The sequence below is a fragment of the Euleptes europaea genome, chromosome 10 (genome assembly GCF_029931775.1).
Source record: "Euleptes europaea isolate rEulEur1 chromosome 10, rEulEur1.hap1, whole genome shotgun sequence".
Taxonomy (NCBI): Eukaryota; Metazoa; Chordata; class Lepidosauria; order Squamata; family Sphaerodactylidae; genus Euleptes; species Euleptes europaea.
The window spans coordinates 3,143,996-3,158,539 of record NC_079321.1 but is presented as its reverse complement, the minus strand read 5'-3'; the positions used below and the strand labels follow the sequence as shown (position 1 = coordinate 3,158,539).

The 14,544-nt window shown below is 42.7% G+C and overlaps 1 protein-coding gene across 1 annotated transcript in view; it reads right to left on the bottom strand.

Annotated features, from left to right (window-relative positions):
* The window catches only part of MACROD2 (mono-ADP ribosylhydrolase 2), a 989,050-nt gene that overhangs the window by 394,029 nt on the left and 580,477 nt on the right, over nucleotides 1-14,544 (bottom strand). Inside the window, exon 6 of the mRNA XM_056856797.1 lies at nucleotides 14,018-14,139. Coding sequence (XP_056712775.1) covers nucleotides 14,018-14,139 — 122 coding nt within the window. The remainder of the gene's footprint in view (nucleotides 1-14,017; nucleotides 14,140-14,544) is intronic.

Below are 14,544 nucleotides of genomic sequence, written 5' to 3'. Positions count from 1 at the left end.
CAATCCCCACTATGGCTACTGAGATCTCAGGGGGCATTCATTTCTTAAAGGTAAAGGTGCTGCTTCTAATATTGTGGGAGTGCTAATTATTTACTTTTTTAAATTTTAGAACATTACATAAGAATATAAGAAAGGCCTTGCTGGATCAGACCGAGGTCCATCAAGTCCAGCAGTCTGTTCACACTAGGGTTGCTAGGTCCCTCTTGGCCACTGGTGGGAGGTTTTTGAGGCAGAGCCTGAGGAGGGCGGGGTTTGGGGAGGGGAGGGACTTCAACGCCATAGAGTCCAATTGTCAAAGCGGTCATTTTCTCCAGGGGAACTGATCTCTATCGGCTGGAGATCAGTGGTCATAGCAGGAGATCTCCAGCTAGTACTTGGAGGTTGGCAACCCTAGTTCACACAGAGGCCAACCAGGTGCCTCCAGGAAGCCCACAAATAAGACGACTGCAGCAGCATTTATCCTGCCTGTGCTCCACAGTACCTCATATAACAGGCATGCTCCTCTGATCCTGGAGAGGATAGGTATGCATCATGACTAGTAGCCATTTTGACTAGTAGCCATGAATATCCTTCTCCTCCATGAACATGTCCACTTCCTCTTAAAGCCTTAGATTTTTCAACAAACCTGGGGCTTTTCTCAGGTTTGCAAAAAGAGCTGTCTTGCCCATTTCTTGGCTCCAGTCTCTGTATTAAGTAACCACAGATGGGAACATGAAGAGAATTAAATATATTGATTGAGTGGGAAAGCTGGCTTGCTTCAACTCGTGAAGCATATGTAAGGGCTAAGGAGTTTTGAACAAAGTTATGAAACTTGAAAATATTGAATCCAATGAAGTATGTGCTTTTTTAATCATCTAGCTCGAAGTTCGTTTGCCTCTTAGATCCTGACAAGCCAATATGGCTCACAGACATTGAGAGAAGTCAGTATGATTAAATTCCTGTCCTTCATTGCTGAGCACATTCTTCCCTCAGGAAAGTTTAGAACTTTTTGTAGTGTAATGATTAATAGCAAAGAATTAATAGACTCTCTGAGGGTCACAGAGAATTATTCTTAGGACTTTTTTGTTATTTTTTTCAAAGAAGAGCTTATTTCAAAGTTGATTCGTTTTTACTTGACGTGGCTACAAAATTAGGGTCGGAGTTGTCTCCACTAATTTTACTGGAATTACCCAGAATTAAGAATTATTTCAGCGCTGGGGGCCAAAGAAGATTGTTTATGTCTTTCTGTTGTCCCTCTGAGCATTTCTGCTTCTACGACTGATATACGCTGCGGAAGAATATGATAGAGAAATTAAATTTAGATGTTCCAACTATTCCCACACTAATGTGTATTGCTGGTAAACATTTTGTGCTAAACCCAAATTTAAACCCATATGATTTTTTTTAAATTACAGATGCTACAGTATTTTGTTAGTTAAGGCCACAGATTCACAATGTGTTGTCCCCTTTCCCAAGAACATGTCATCCCTATTTCTGTGTGGGTTACTCAATAAAAACAGGACTCTTTCTATATAAAGCAGCACTTCATAGCTTGTACACCATTACCATCATGGATTCCCAATACTCTTGTTTCCTTTCATAGAATACAGTCAGAAGGTACCACCAGGGTCATCTAGTCCAACCCCATGCACAATGCAGGAAATTCACAACTAACACCCCCCACACACACACACACCCAGTGACCCCATGCCCAGAAGATGGCCAAGGTGCCCTCCCTCTCATCATCTGCCTAAGGTCATAGAATCAGCATTGCTGACAGATGGCCATCTAGCCTCTGCTTAAAAACCTCCAGGGAAGGAGAGCCCTCCACCTCCTGAGGAAGCCTGTTCCACTGAGGAACTGCTCTAATTGTTAGAAAATACTTCCTAATGTCTAGACGGAAACTCTTTGGATTTAATTTCAACCCGTTGGTTCCGGTCTGACTTTCTGGAGCAACAGAAAACAACTCGGCACCCTCCTCTATATGACAGCCCTTCAATGACAGCCCTTCAGCCCTATATGACAGATGGTTATCACATCACCTCTCAGTCTTCTCCTCTTCAGGCTAAACATACCCAACTCCTTCAATCTTTCTTCACAGCCGGACTTGGTCTCCAGACCCCTCACCATCTTTGTTGCCCTCCTCTGGACACGTTCACTGGTACACAGAGTGTTTGGGGTCAATTAAACACATCTCTTTTCAATGGAGATGTGCAAGTTCCTTCTTCAGACACTGCACAAAAAGCACAAATCCTTTCCTTCTGTTTCATTCCTAGGGTTGCCAGCTCTGGGTTGGGAAATACCAGGCAATTATGGGGGTGGAGCCTGAGGAGGACAGGGTTTGGGGAGTAGAGGGACCTCAGCAGGGTATAATGCCATAGAGTCCACCTTTCAGAGCAGCAGTTTTCTCCACGTGAACTGATCTCTGTCGCTTGGAGATCAGTTGCAATCCCAGGAGATCTCCAGCCATCATCTAGAGGTTAGTATTCAAAATCGGGCTCCAAGTACAAAATAGGAGAATGAGGAATCAAAGTTATGCACTTGTTGAAAGCTCAATAAAGCACATATAAGCAATATGCAAACAATTGTATTCAGAGAAAAAGAACCTCACTGCAAGGGTATCCAAAGGATATAAATACTGAGCAAGGTAAGTTAATACACAATAAGAATACAAATAATAGACTATCCAGAATGGTATCTATCGGATATTTATTCCGTGCTCTTTTGGACTTTACCATTCTGGATAGTCTATTATTGCAAACTTGACTTATTCTTGTACACACTTTTTTGTATTCTTATTGTGTATTAACTTACCTTGCTCAGAATTTATATCCTTTGGATACCCTTGCAGTGTGGTTCTTTTTCCTCTGAATACAATTGTTTGCATATTGCTTATCATCTAGAGGTTGGCAACCCTGCCCTTCCCCGACCATTTTGGGGCAACACACAAAGTCGTCGGTATCGCAGTCGTAGGACTAAAAGCTTCTGTGCTTGCTGCGCCCCCCTATTATTCCGTCCACTCTGTGTTTTAAAATACTTTATTTTTTACAGAAAAACCTGAGTTGCTAATGCTGTCCCTTCTAAAAGCAACGTACCATACAAACAGCAGCTCTGAGTTTCCCACCCCTCGGGGGAGAGAAAGCAAAACACCATTGACTGCGCTCTTTTCTCAACCATGCACTCATCTTAAAAACTGAACATCCTAATATTTACCCTTGAAAATCAACTTGTACTTTTAAAAAAGTCTATGAAAGCATACCAGTTAGGTTTTTTGTTTTTTTTTAAATATGCCCCAGTATTTCTAAGGAAATATATTCCTCTAACACTCACTTAATTTTCAAACTGAAAAATGGAGAAAGCCCTCAAGTACATTCCAGCATCGCTGTACTAAACATGGGCTCAGTATGATGGGCAGGTTTCTCTCTTCCTGTTATACTAGTAATAGAAACTCCTGCTTGGGTTCAGATTTCTTGTAAGCTCTGCTCATGTGTTAAGACAAAGCGTTACTTTGTAAGTGCTTAAAAAAAAAAGTTCTCTTTTTTTGACTCCGTTAAATTAAAAATAAATGCTGTTGTTTTCAGCTTGCAATTTACAAAATGTAAAAGAGCCCTGAATGCCCTTTGGGGAAAATGATGGCAATTCAAAAGCACTTTAATTCAGAATGCTCTCTTTTGGTCAATACAGCTAGGAAATCCATAGTTTAATACATGCTTTGGGAACTGCTTCTGTCTCATTTGAGTTTAGAAGAACCAGACTGATTGAGTGTACTATATGGCATGCATAGACTCTGCTGTGTGTCAAAGAGAGACTATTTATTCTAAAGAATACTTCAGTAGTAGTATATAGTACTAGTGTAGTGGTTAAGAGTGGGGGTTTGGAGCGGTGGACTCTGATCTGGGGAACCCAGTTTGATTCCCCACGTGAGTGGCGGAGGCTAATCTGGTGAACTGCATAAATGACCTGTTTTTTGTCTATGTGTCTGTGATTTTGCCATCAAGTCACAGCTGACCTATGGCAACCCTGTAAGGTTTTCAAGGCAAGAGACGGTCAGAGGTGGTTTGCCACAGCCGGCCTCTGTATGGGCTGAGAGAGTTCAGAGAGAACTGTGACTGGCCCAAGGTCACCCGGCAGGCTTCATATGGAGGACAACTTTAACACTATATTGTCGAAGGCTTTCACGGTCAGAGTTCATTGGTTCTTGTAGGTTATCCGGGCTGTGTAACCGTGGTCTTGGAATTTTCTTTCCTGACGTTTCGCCAGCAACTGTGGCAGGCATCTTCAGAGGAGTAACACTGAAGGACACTGTCCTTCAGTGTTACTCCTCTGAAGATGCCGGCCACAGTTGCTGGCGAAACGTCAGGAAAGAAAATTCCAAGACCACGGTTACACAGCCCGGATAACCTACAAGAACCAACTTTAACACTGTTTTACCCGGTTGATACTAGTACACACACTCTGTATGGGAGACTAATACAGCCCAGCGTAGAACAACTTGCAGGCATTCAAACTATAGGGCTTTCTAATTTGAAATTTATTATACATCCTACACACATGCCTGGGCTTGTTTAAAGTTGTCTATATATGGTGATACATTTATAGATTACCTGTGTATGTATTATATGGGTTTTTATTTGACCACTGATGAAGGCCTGGTGGCCAAAACGTGTATGGTGTGAGGTTTAAGTCTATCAACCTTATGAGTTGCTATGTGCCTTATTTTATCGTTTTTAATGGGGGTTTTTATTCAGATATAAGAGCCTTAAAATAAATATATTTATTTATTGTATCGTTTTACCTTGTCCACCCAACCTTGGTTATCCAGAATTCCTTGGAGGTCTCCCATCCAAATTCTAACCAGGGCCAACCCTAGCGATAGAAAAGAGCAAGAGTCCAGTAGCACCTCAAAGACAAACAAAATTTCTGGCAGGGCCAACCTTGTTTAGCTTCTGATATCTGATGAGATCAGGTTAGCCTGGGGCTGCCCAGGCCAGGGCCAATGGGGCTTACACCCAAGAAAGTGTACTTCATATGGCCCTGTATCATCCTAAGTAGAGTTACAACCTTCTAAGCCCTTTGACATCAACAGATTTAGAAGGGTGTAATTGTGCCTAAGATTGCAGTATAAATCTCACATCCTCCCATAAACATTCCTATATTTAGGGGTGGGGGGAGAATTGAGAAATTAAAACTGAGATATTGATTCCAGGTAAATCCCATAAAATTCACTTGGACTTGTTTTCAAGTAAATATGCTTTCAATCAGACTAGAAAGATAAATGTTTTCGACTGCGAGATCAATGCGAATACAGATAAGGTTCTAAACGCATGTCTCCATACAAATATCCCCTAGAGAACACGATGCTTAGGCATCTGCCTTCCTAGTGGATCTCATGATTGATGGATGAATCTTTCTGTTAAAAAAAAAAACCCAGGCGACAAAGTCAAGGCGGCATGAAGGCAATCCGGATGAGAAACTTATTACTATGGTAACATTCTCAGCTGAGAAAGCTGTGTGAGGAAACAGAATTTACTTGACAGTTGTTTAATATAGTTTGAGACCAGGAAAAAAAAGAGGGAATTAAAACACACAAAAGCCAAAATGGTGCCAGTGATTCAAGGTGGCAGAACATATATAGGGGTAAAACCCTGTCACTGCCAACCCCATGTTCAGGAGGCTCAATAATTGCAAGGCAGGACCAAGAGATCACACACTGTCAACACAAATACAGGCATATCGCGGAGATATTGCGGGTTCAGTTCCAGGTAAAGGTAAAGGTAGTCCCCTGTGCAAGCACCGGGTCATTCCTAATGCATGGGGTGATGTCACATCCCGACATTTATGAGGCATTTATGTTTATGGGGTGGTTTGCCATTGCCTTCCCCAGTCGTCTACACTTTACCCCCAGCAAGTTGGGTACTCATTTTACCGACATTGGAAGGATGGAAGGCTGAGTCAACCTTGAGCCGGCTGCCTGAAACCGACTTCTGTCGGGATCAAACTCAGGTTGTGAGCAGAGCTTGGACTGCAGTACTGCAGCTTACCACTCTGCGCCTTGGGGTTCCAGACCACAGCAATAAAGCGAGTCACATTTTATTTTATTTTTGGTTTTGAGTACATATAAAAGTTGTGTTCTGTACAATCAAGAGGATAGGGAAGTGATTTTTTTAAGAAGGGGTCACATGCCTTCCCTGTCCTGGTCCCCACAGAACTACAATTAGGATGGAACTTGTCATTCCATGGAATACAAGATGCTAAATTACAAACACTTGCATCCAGAGAGATGAAGAATTCCTTTCCTGCCCATTGTAGTGAAGACTGACAGTTTTTCACAGCTCTGTTACTTTCTGAGTACAAAAACTTTTCAATTTTCATAACAGCCTTGACAAATGCCTGCCTTGTGGATGAAAAAAGAGGCAATGCCAGCTTTATATTCTGTTTTCATAGTGAATTTTAGATAATCTTTTTGTTTCATGTTCAGCCGTTGTTGTCTCCCATAGCCCTCAAACTTTCAGTTAAACAATATATCCGGTTTCAGCTGACACTTCCGTTTGAGAACATGTCAACCACATGCAGGGGGCTGAAGGAAGAATACGGGGAAGGAAGCCTTGATGTACCGAGAAGTTTTTGTTTATTATCGTAGTTTCAAAGGCACCGTGTGCCATTCGTCAAAGGACAAGATAAATGTGGGCTTCTGACGAAGTATGGATCATGTGTGTGTAGACCGCAACACACATACACACACTAAATAAATTATAAAACTCTGTTGAAGGCAATGGACCGAATTAATCAGTAGAATATGTCAACAGTGAGTTCGGCTATTATTTTTTCAGCTCGAAATATTCAGCTGGTCTCATGGATTCATTCTGCTAATGATAGAAGAAGAAGAGTTGGTTTTTATATGCAAACTTTATCTGCCACTTAAGGAAGAATCAAACTGGCTTATATTCACTTCCCCTTCCCCTTCCCATAACAGACACCCTGTAAAGTAGGGGGGTCTGGGAGAGTTCTGTGACAAGCCCAAGATCATCCAGCTGGCTTCATGTGTAGGACTGGGGAATCAAAGCCGGTTCACCAGATTAGCATCTGCCACTCATGTGGAGGAGTGGGGGATCAAGATTAGAGTCCACCGCTCCAAACCACCACTCTTAACCTCTACACCACGCTGTTGGTGCCTTCCTCCAGTGTAAGGAGAAGGCATCTGTTCCTAGGGGAAGGTGCCGTCATTAATGGAATAGATCTGAAGACCCAACCCATTAACTCAGATACGTAACAGATGGCCACATAGGCCTTTAAGGTTGTTCAGAAGCATCAAAACAAACACTTACTTCCAGCAATTGTAACTATTTCCTGACAGAACAAATAGACAGCCAACAAAGATATTATATTATTTCAAGATTATAAATGATTTCTCCTTCCAAAGATGAGTGTGTGTAAAATGCTGTCAAGTCATACCCAACTTATGGCGACTCCAGCAAGGGACTTTCAATGCAAATGAGAAGCAGAGGTGATTTTCTGGTCCATTTTTCTGCAGAGTCTTCCTCCTCCCAAAGATCACACCCAGTTTATACAACGAGAGTCACCAACATCAGGATAATAGAAATATAATGCCAGACAAAATTTCAACTGAAATGAATACTGGTCATGATGCATACCTTTTCTCTCCAGGATCAGAGGAGCATGCCTATTATATTGTGTGCTGTGGAACACAGGCTGGATAACGCTGCTGCAGTCGTCTTGTTTGTGGGCTTCCTGGAGGCCCCTGGTTGGCCACTGTGTGAACAGGCTGCTGGACTTGATGGACTTTGGTCTGATCCAGCAGGGCCTTTCTTATGTTCTTATGATCAGATTGGCCGTAAGGTTGTGTTATACCTGGTGGTGCTGAGTCTGACATGTTGGGAAAGAGTGGCCTAAAGATCAATAAATTATTATCATCATCATCTCCAGACTACAGAGATGAGTTCCCCTAGAGGAAAAAGCAGCTTCGGAATGCAGACTCTATGGCATCACATCCCTGCTGAGCTCCCCGCTCTGCCCAAACTCCACCCTCGACAAGTATAGCCCCGAAGTCTCTAGGAATTTCTCAACCCCAAGTTGGCAATTTCAAGAGACAGGACTTCTGGCCTTCAGCCTTTTTCAGGGTCTACCTTAGCTGGCAGGTAGCCAACGGATTGCCCCCATAGCAGCCGGTTATAACCTATTTTTTTTTCCATCTGGCTAGTGATATTTTAAGTTAGTCTGCCTGGGCGCCTCATCGGTAGGATATTCCCCCTTCCCCAAAAAAACTCCACACAACATGTATCTTTTGGTCTTTAATGCATTTTTATTTGCCTACCCTTTTAAATGAGTTAAGCTCCAGATCAACTTCTAGTATTTTATTATTGGGCTCTTTTATTGCATTGTAGCATCTGTTTTATGTCTATATATAATTTTGGAAGGCTTATTTCTTTGCAATCTTTTATTGCTTATTGTTCTTTTACAGAGATCTTGGCTGTTTTAAATTACTGCTTCCGGTTTGGGTTTTTAAAAAATGATTTGAGTTGCTTGTCATCAGAACCACTGCTTGCTGCGATAATTGTGTGTGTGTGTGTGTGTGTTAAGTGCCGTCAAGTCGCTTCCGACTCATGGCAACCCTATGAATGAAAGTCCTCCAAAATGTCCTATCTTTGACAGCCTTGCTCAGATCTTGCAAATTGAAGGCTGTGGCTTCCTTTATTGAGCCATCTCTTGTTGGGTCTTGCTCTTTTCCTGCTGCCCTCAACTTTTCCTAGCATATCTGGTTGCATATTGTTGCATGCCTTCCACAATAGAGACCTATAGTAAATAAACACACTTAATACTTCTTAAGTTGGTTTTCTGTGAAGGGATTTAGGACACATTGCCCATTCTCATAGTACCAAGACGTGGAGTCATCTGCTGAAGCTGGAGGGTGAGAGATTCAAAACAGATAAAAGAAAGTATTTCTTCACACAATGCATAGTTAAATTGTGGAACTCCCTGCCCCAGGATGTAGTGATGGCTGACAACGTGGAAGTCTTTAAGAGGGGAGTGGGCATGTTCATGGAGAAGAGGGGTATTCATGGCGACTAGTTATAATGGATACTAGTCATGATGAATACCTGTTCTCTTCAGTTATCAGAGGAGCATGCCTATTCTATTAGTTGCGGTGGAACACAGGCTGGACGGTGCTGCTGCAGTCGTCTTGTTTGGGGGCTTCCTAGAGGCACCTGGTTGGCCACTGTGTGAACAGACTGCTGGACTTGATGGGCCTTGGTCTGATCCAGCAGGGCTTTTCTTATGTTCTTATTCCCACCTCCAGAAAGGCAATATCTTATAAATTTTATGTTTTGGTCACATTTTACATTTCCAGTTATCCTTTCCCTCTAATACTGAAAAATGATGACCTATCTTCCACATAACTAGTTGGAAGGGAGTATTCACTACTGCAGTTGGAACAGTCCCCGTATTTCTGGAATTCTGGATCCATTCATATTAATGGATCTAATTATTAATGGCTGTGACACCTCATCATTTATATCATCCATAATCTGCCTGTAATAGTTTCCTAAATAATTAATGAAGAGATTCAATTGAACGTTGACCTGATATCATGACACAGGGTACCTCCTTCTAGTTGAAGAGTTTCCATTTACTGTATCTGCCATCCAATTTTAAAGCCTCTCGACAAGGATTGTTTTCCTGCCAATAGTTCTGAATGAATTATTTCTGGCAATCTGTAAGATTGTAAATTCCCTTCTCTCTTTTTTAATTCAAAGCGCAGCTAACGATCAAACTTTTGCCATTTTCACCCTCTCTTTTTCGACCCATATGGTTGCCAACTCAAAGTTGGAAAATTCATGGAGATTTGGGAGTGGAGTCTGGGGAGGGGAGGGAGCTGAAAGGGGTATAATGCCATACAGCCCACCCTCCAAAGCAGTCATTTCCTCCAGGGGAACTGATCACTGTAGTCAGTTCTAATTCCAGCCAATCCCCAGGCCTCACCTGGAGGGTAACAGCCCTATTCCCCCATGATAATCATTCCAGAAGGGTACTGCATTAGCCTGCGGCAGTAAAATTAAATAGCAGTCCCTTAAAGAGTAACAAAATTTATTCCAGCATAAACTTTTGCGAGCCAAAACCCATTTCATCAGATGCGTCTTAAAAGAGTATGCTGGATAAATGTGAGCCTTTACGGTACCACTAGACTCCTGTTTAATTTTTACATGTTAACAAAAGAATCTGAACATCACAAACACACCGTCTCCTCCCTTTGAAGCTCACTTAAATGAGCATAAGAAGAGCCCTGCTGGATCAGACTAGCAGACCATCCAGTCCAGCATCCTGTCTCACACACTGGCCAACCTGTTCCTCTAGAGGTCCAACAAGAGGACATAGAGGCCCAGGCCTTCATAAAGAACATCAGAAGAGCCCTGCTGGATCAGACCAGTAAGGGTCCATCTAGTCCAGCATCCTGTCTCACGCACCAGCAAACTAGCTGCTCTGGAGGTCCAACAATAGGGCATAGAGGCCGAGGCCTTCTGCTGATGTTGAGTCCTGACACTGGAATTCAGAGATTTACTCCTTCTGAACATGGAGGTTCCCTTAGCTAGTCACCATGGCTAGTAGGCACTGATAGAACTATGCTCCATGAATCTGTCTATTCTTGTAAAGCTGTCTGTGCCTGTGGCCATCACTACATCCTCTGGCCGCGAATTCCACATTTGAATCACTTGTTGAGTGAAAAAGTATTTCCTTTTGTCCATCCTGAATCTACTGCCCATCAGCTTCATGAGATGCTCTCAGGTTCTAGTATTTAAGCTGAGTCAAGGCCACCGATCTTGGTATTTTCCTACCTACACTTCTTGAAACGCTTTTAACTGGAAACATGAGGGTTTGAAGAAGAAGTAGAAGTAGAAGTAGAAGTAGTAGTCGTAGTCGTAGTCGTAGAAGAAGAAGAAGAAGAAGAAGAAGAGTTGGTTTTTATATGCCGACTTTCTCTACCACTTAAGCCAGAATCAAACCAGCTTAAGGTCATCTTCCCCTCCCCACAACAGAAACTCTGTGAGGTAGATGGGGCTGACAGAGCTGTGACTAGCCCAAGGTCACCCAGCTGGCTTCATGTGGAGGAGTGGGTAAACAAATCCAGTTCACCAGATTAGCCTCTGCTGCTCATGTGGAGGAATGGGGAATCAAACCCGGTTCCCCAGATCAAAGTCCACCGCTCCAAACCACCGCTCTTAACCACTACACTACGCTGCCTCTGGAACCACCACCACCCTCTTTGGACGAAGCATTCATTCTATCACTGAACTATGACCCTACTAAACTTTGGCTCTTGCCCAAGAAAATTCGAGGCTGTAATTAAAAAAAAAAAGTTCAGTTATTCATATTTGTAGATATGAAGCCAGCTGGCTAGTCACACACTCTCAGCCCCACCTACCTCCCAGGGTGTCTGTTGTGGGGACGGGAAGGGAAGGTAATTGTAAGCCGGTTTGATTTTCCCTTAAGTGGTAGAGAGAAAGTTGGCATATAAAAACCAACTCTTCTTTTTCTTCAGCTCTCAGCAGAAGTCAGAGAACAGTGGAGGGAATCATGTGGAGGAGTGGGGACTCAAACCCCAGTTCTACAGATCAGGGTCCACCGCTCCAAGCCACCGCTCTTAACCACTGCATCAAGCTGGCTCAGTATGGTTTGCATGGAATGAATTCAGCTAACACTTGATAACAATGAGTTGTATCCAGTTCCGCTTTGGATTCACCACGTTGAACTCTCTAGGGCTACAGCAGTGAGTGAGGACCTCATTCAATATCATGTAACCACAAGGCAGCTATTGCTGTGAAACTTTTTGTCCTCTCCTGGACCACAGGAATCCACTTGCCCTCTTGTTTGGTACTCTTTAATCCTACACTGCAACAACTTGGGCTGCCAAAGACTTCCTTACTCTGAGGTCTATCCTATCCCCATCCTACCACTCAACTGAGCAAAGTCTGAAGTTTACCTCAAGCCTAAGGAGTCTTTCACCAAATTCCGCCAACTTTGAAGTCTCCCATGGCAAGAACAGCCACTTAAGTTGGAAAAAAGCTCCCTAGAGGATGGTTGGACCACCCTTCTACATCTATACATTAAATACATGGTGTGGCATGGAGCTTTATTGTTTATTTATAGGCACTGTACTAAAAATCAAGGATTTCTTATTTACTCTCAGTACTGATGCTTTATACTTTTAGAAATTATTTCTAATTTAGAAATATGTCGAGACCCCCTCAAAAACCTTAGTGTTAATTTCCATCACTGTCACTGTACATATTTCTCAAGCATACCACCATGTGTACTGATCCAATTAAGTCCCCGGAGGAGAAAATATTATCTAGTAATGGTTCTCAAAGTCCTGTTCTGAGTTCTTGTACAGGAAAGATTGTGTAGCACCCAATTCAGGTTCAGCTGTTATCCACTGTGATATGCAAACGATACGAAATGCATGTGAGCTTTAGTATTTGAATTTTTGAAGCAACCAAGGCCTTTCTTATTGCCACTGAGAACCAGCTGGGTACTTTGAATGCTTACCAGGAACATACACTCAAAGGTGCCCTCACTGTACTTTACCAGGTTATCCAGCACTCCATATGGAAGAAAGGTGGCTAATAAATATTTTAAATAAACAAACAAATAAATAATGTAGAATCTGTGCAGCATCGACACGTTACTTTGGCGTCCAAGAATAACCTGATTGTCAAGATTACTCATCAGAGGCTGGTGATGCATTTGCCTGTTGGCATCCAAGCGAAAAAATCACTATTATAATAAGTTCACTCAATTTGACATGGGAAATACGAAGTACCAAAAAGTCTTTGGTACATCACACTGTTAAAAGAAAGGTCCAGAATCATTGGTGAACATATAGACAAAAGCAGTAAAGAGAGAGGGGGTGAGGGAATTTGTGGAGAATTTATGGAAGACGTAAGTCATCTATCACAGAATCATAGATTTGGAAGGGACCACAAGGGTCATCTAGTCCAACCCCCTGCACAATGCAGGAAATTCACAACTACCTCCCGCACACAACCCCAGTGACCCCTACTTCATGCCCAGAAGATGGCCAAAAAAAAAAAAAAAACCATCCAGGATCCCTGGCCAATCTTGCCTGGAGGAAAATATCTTCCTGACCCCAAAGTGGAGATCGGTATTTCCTGGGCATGTAAGAGAGGGCCACAAGAGCCAAACCCTGACGCCACCCTTCCTGCCCTCCCTCTCATGATCTACAATTGACATTACTGGAATAATCAAAACACCCTCGACATACATAAGACGCCATCAGTCCCAAGCAATGTTGCTTCCACCCGCTTGCACCACTGAACCAATATTTGGACTTATCCTCTATTGTCTAGTAATAATACTAGTTTTGAAGTTCTATCACCTGGCAACACATCAATAGCTAAGGGCTGCCTCACTTCTTCATGCCCCCAAGCAGCTCAATGGTGGAGGAAAAACACTGGTATGACCTGAGACAGGTGTAGTTTTATGCCAGTATTTGTTTGTTTTCTTGAATGCACCTTTATTTTCTCTTTAGGGAGAGGAGGTCTTCCGGTTATCTGGACCCCTGCAACTCTATTCCAATGCGTGTCAACCAGGAATCACTTGCCCTCCGAGCAGCTGTCCAGTGAGCTGAACTGTGCTACAAAGCATTAGCTAGATCGCTTTGGTCTAACAAGCTCAGTACTTTGAACTGCTGTCGTTCTCCTAACTTTGGTTTAAGAAACTGAACAGAAATAGAAAATGCAGAAAATTCAGATTTCGGAAGGAGAATGAAGCTCACACCCCCAAAATAGACACCCATTGGCAGTTACAGAGTTGGCAGGCTTGGAAGTTGCCAGAACACCCCACACCTTCCAATTCATTATTAATTTAACATCCCATTTTTCCACATTCTTCTCCCTCTCGGCACTTCTTGCAAATACAGATTGTTGTTTCCAGATTGGCAGAAAGCTGCCATTCATCATTCCAACAGGACAGTCAAACAGTAGATATACTGCATACTACTTACAATGGACCTGATGATATTCTCTTTTGCCAGTTTCAGCGAGGATTTGTAGCAATTTGCCAGGTCTTCTTTATGGGTATCACTAATATGCCCTCGTGCTATAGGACCCACGGTATGAATGACATCTGCAAAATAAGACAAATCAAAGGAATAAATATTAAATATAAATATTATATATAAATATCAATAGGCCGTGACCTAGATGGCCCAGGCTAGCCTGATCTTGTCATAGAAGCTAAGCAGGGTTGGCCCTGGTTAGTACTTGGATGGGAGACCCCCAAGGAAGTCCAGGGTTACTATGCAGAGGCAAGCAATGGCCAACACCCTCTGAATATCTCTTGCCTTGAAAACCTCACGAGGGGTCGCCAGAAGTCAACTGTACCTTGACGGCACTTTCCACCAGCAGCACCTGATGGATGAATACTTCCATGCCTCTGATGAAGTGAGCTCTGACTCAAGGAAGCTTATAGTAGAATAATTTGTGTTAGTCTTAAATGTTCCGGTGGATTTTTAGGCTGCTGCTACTGATT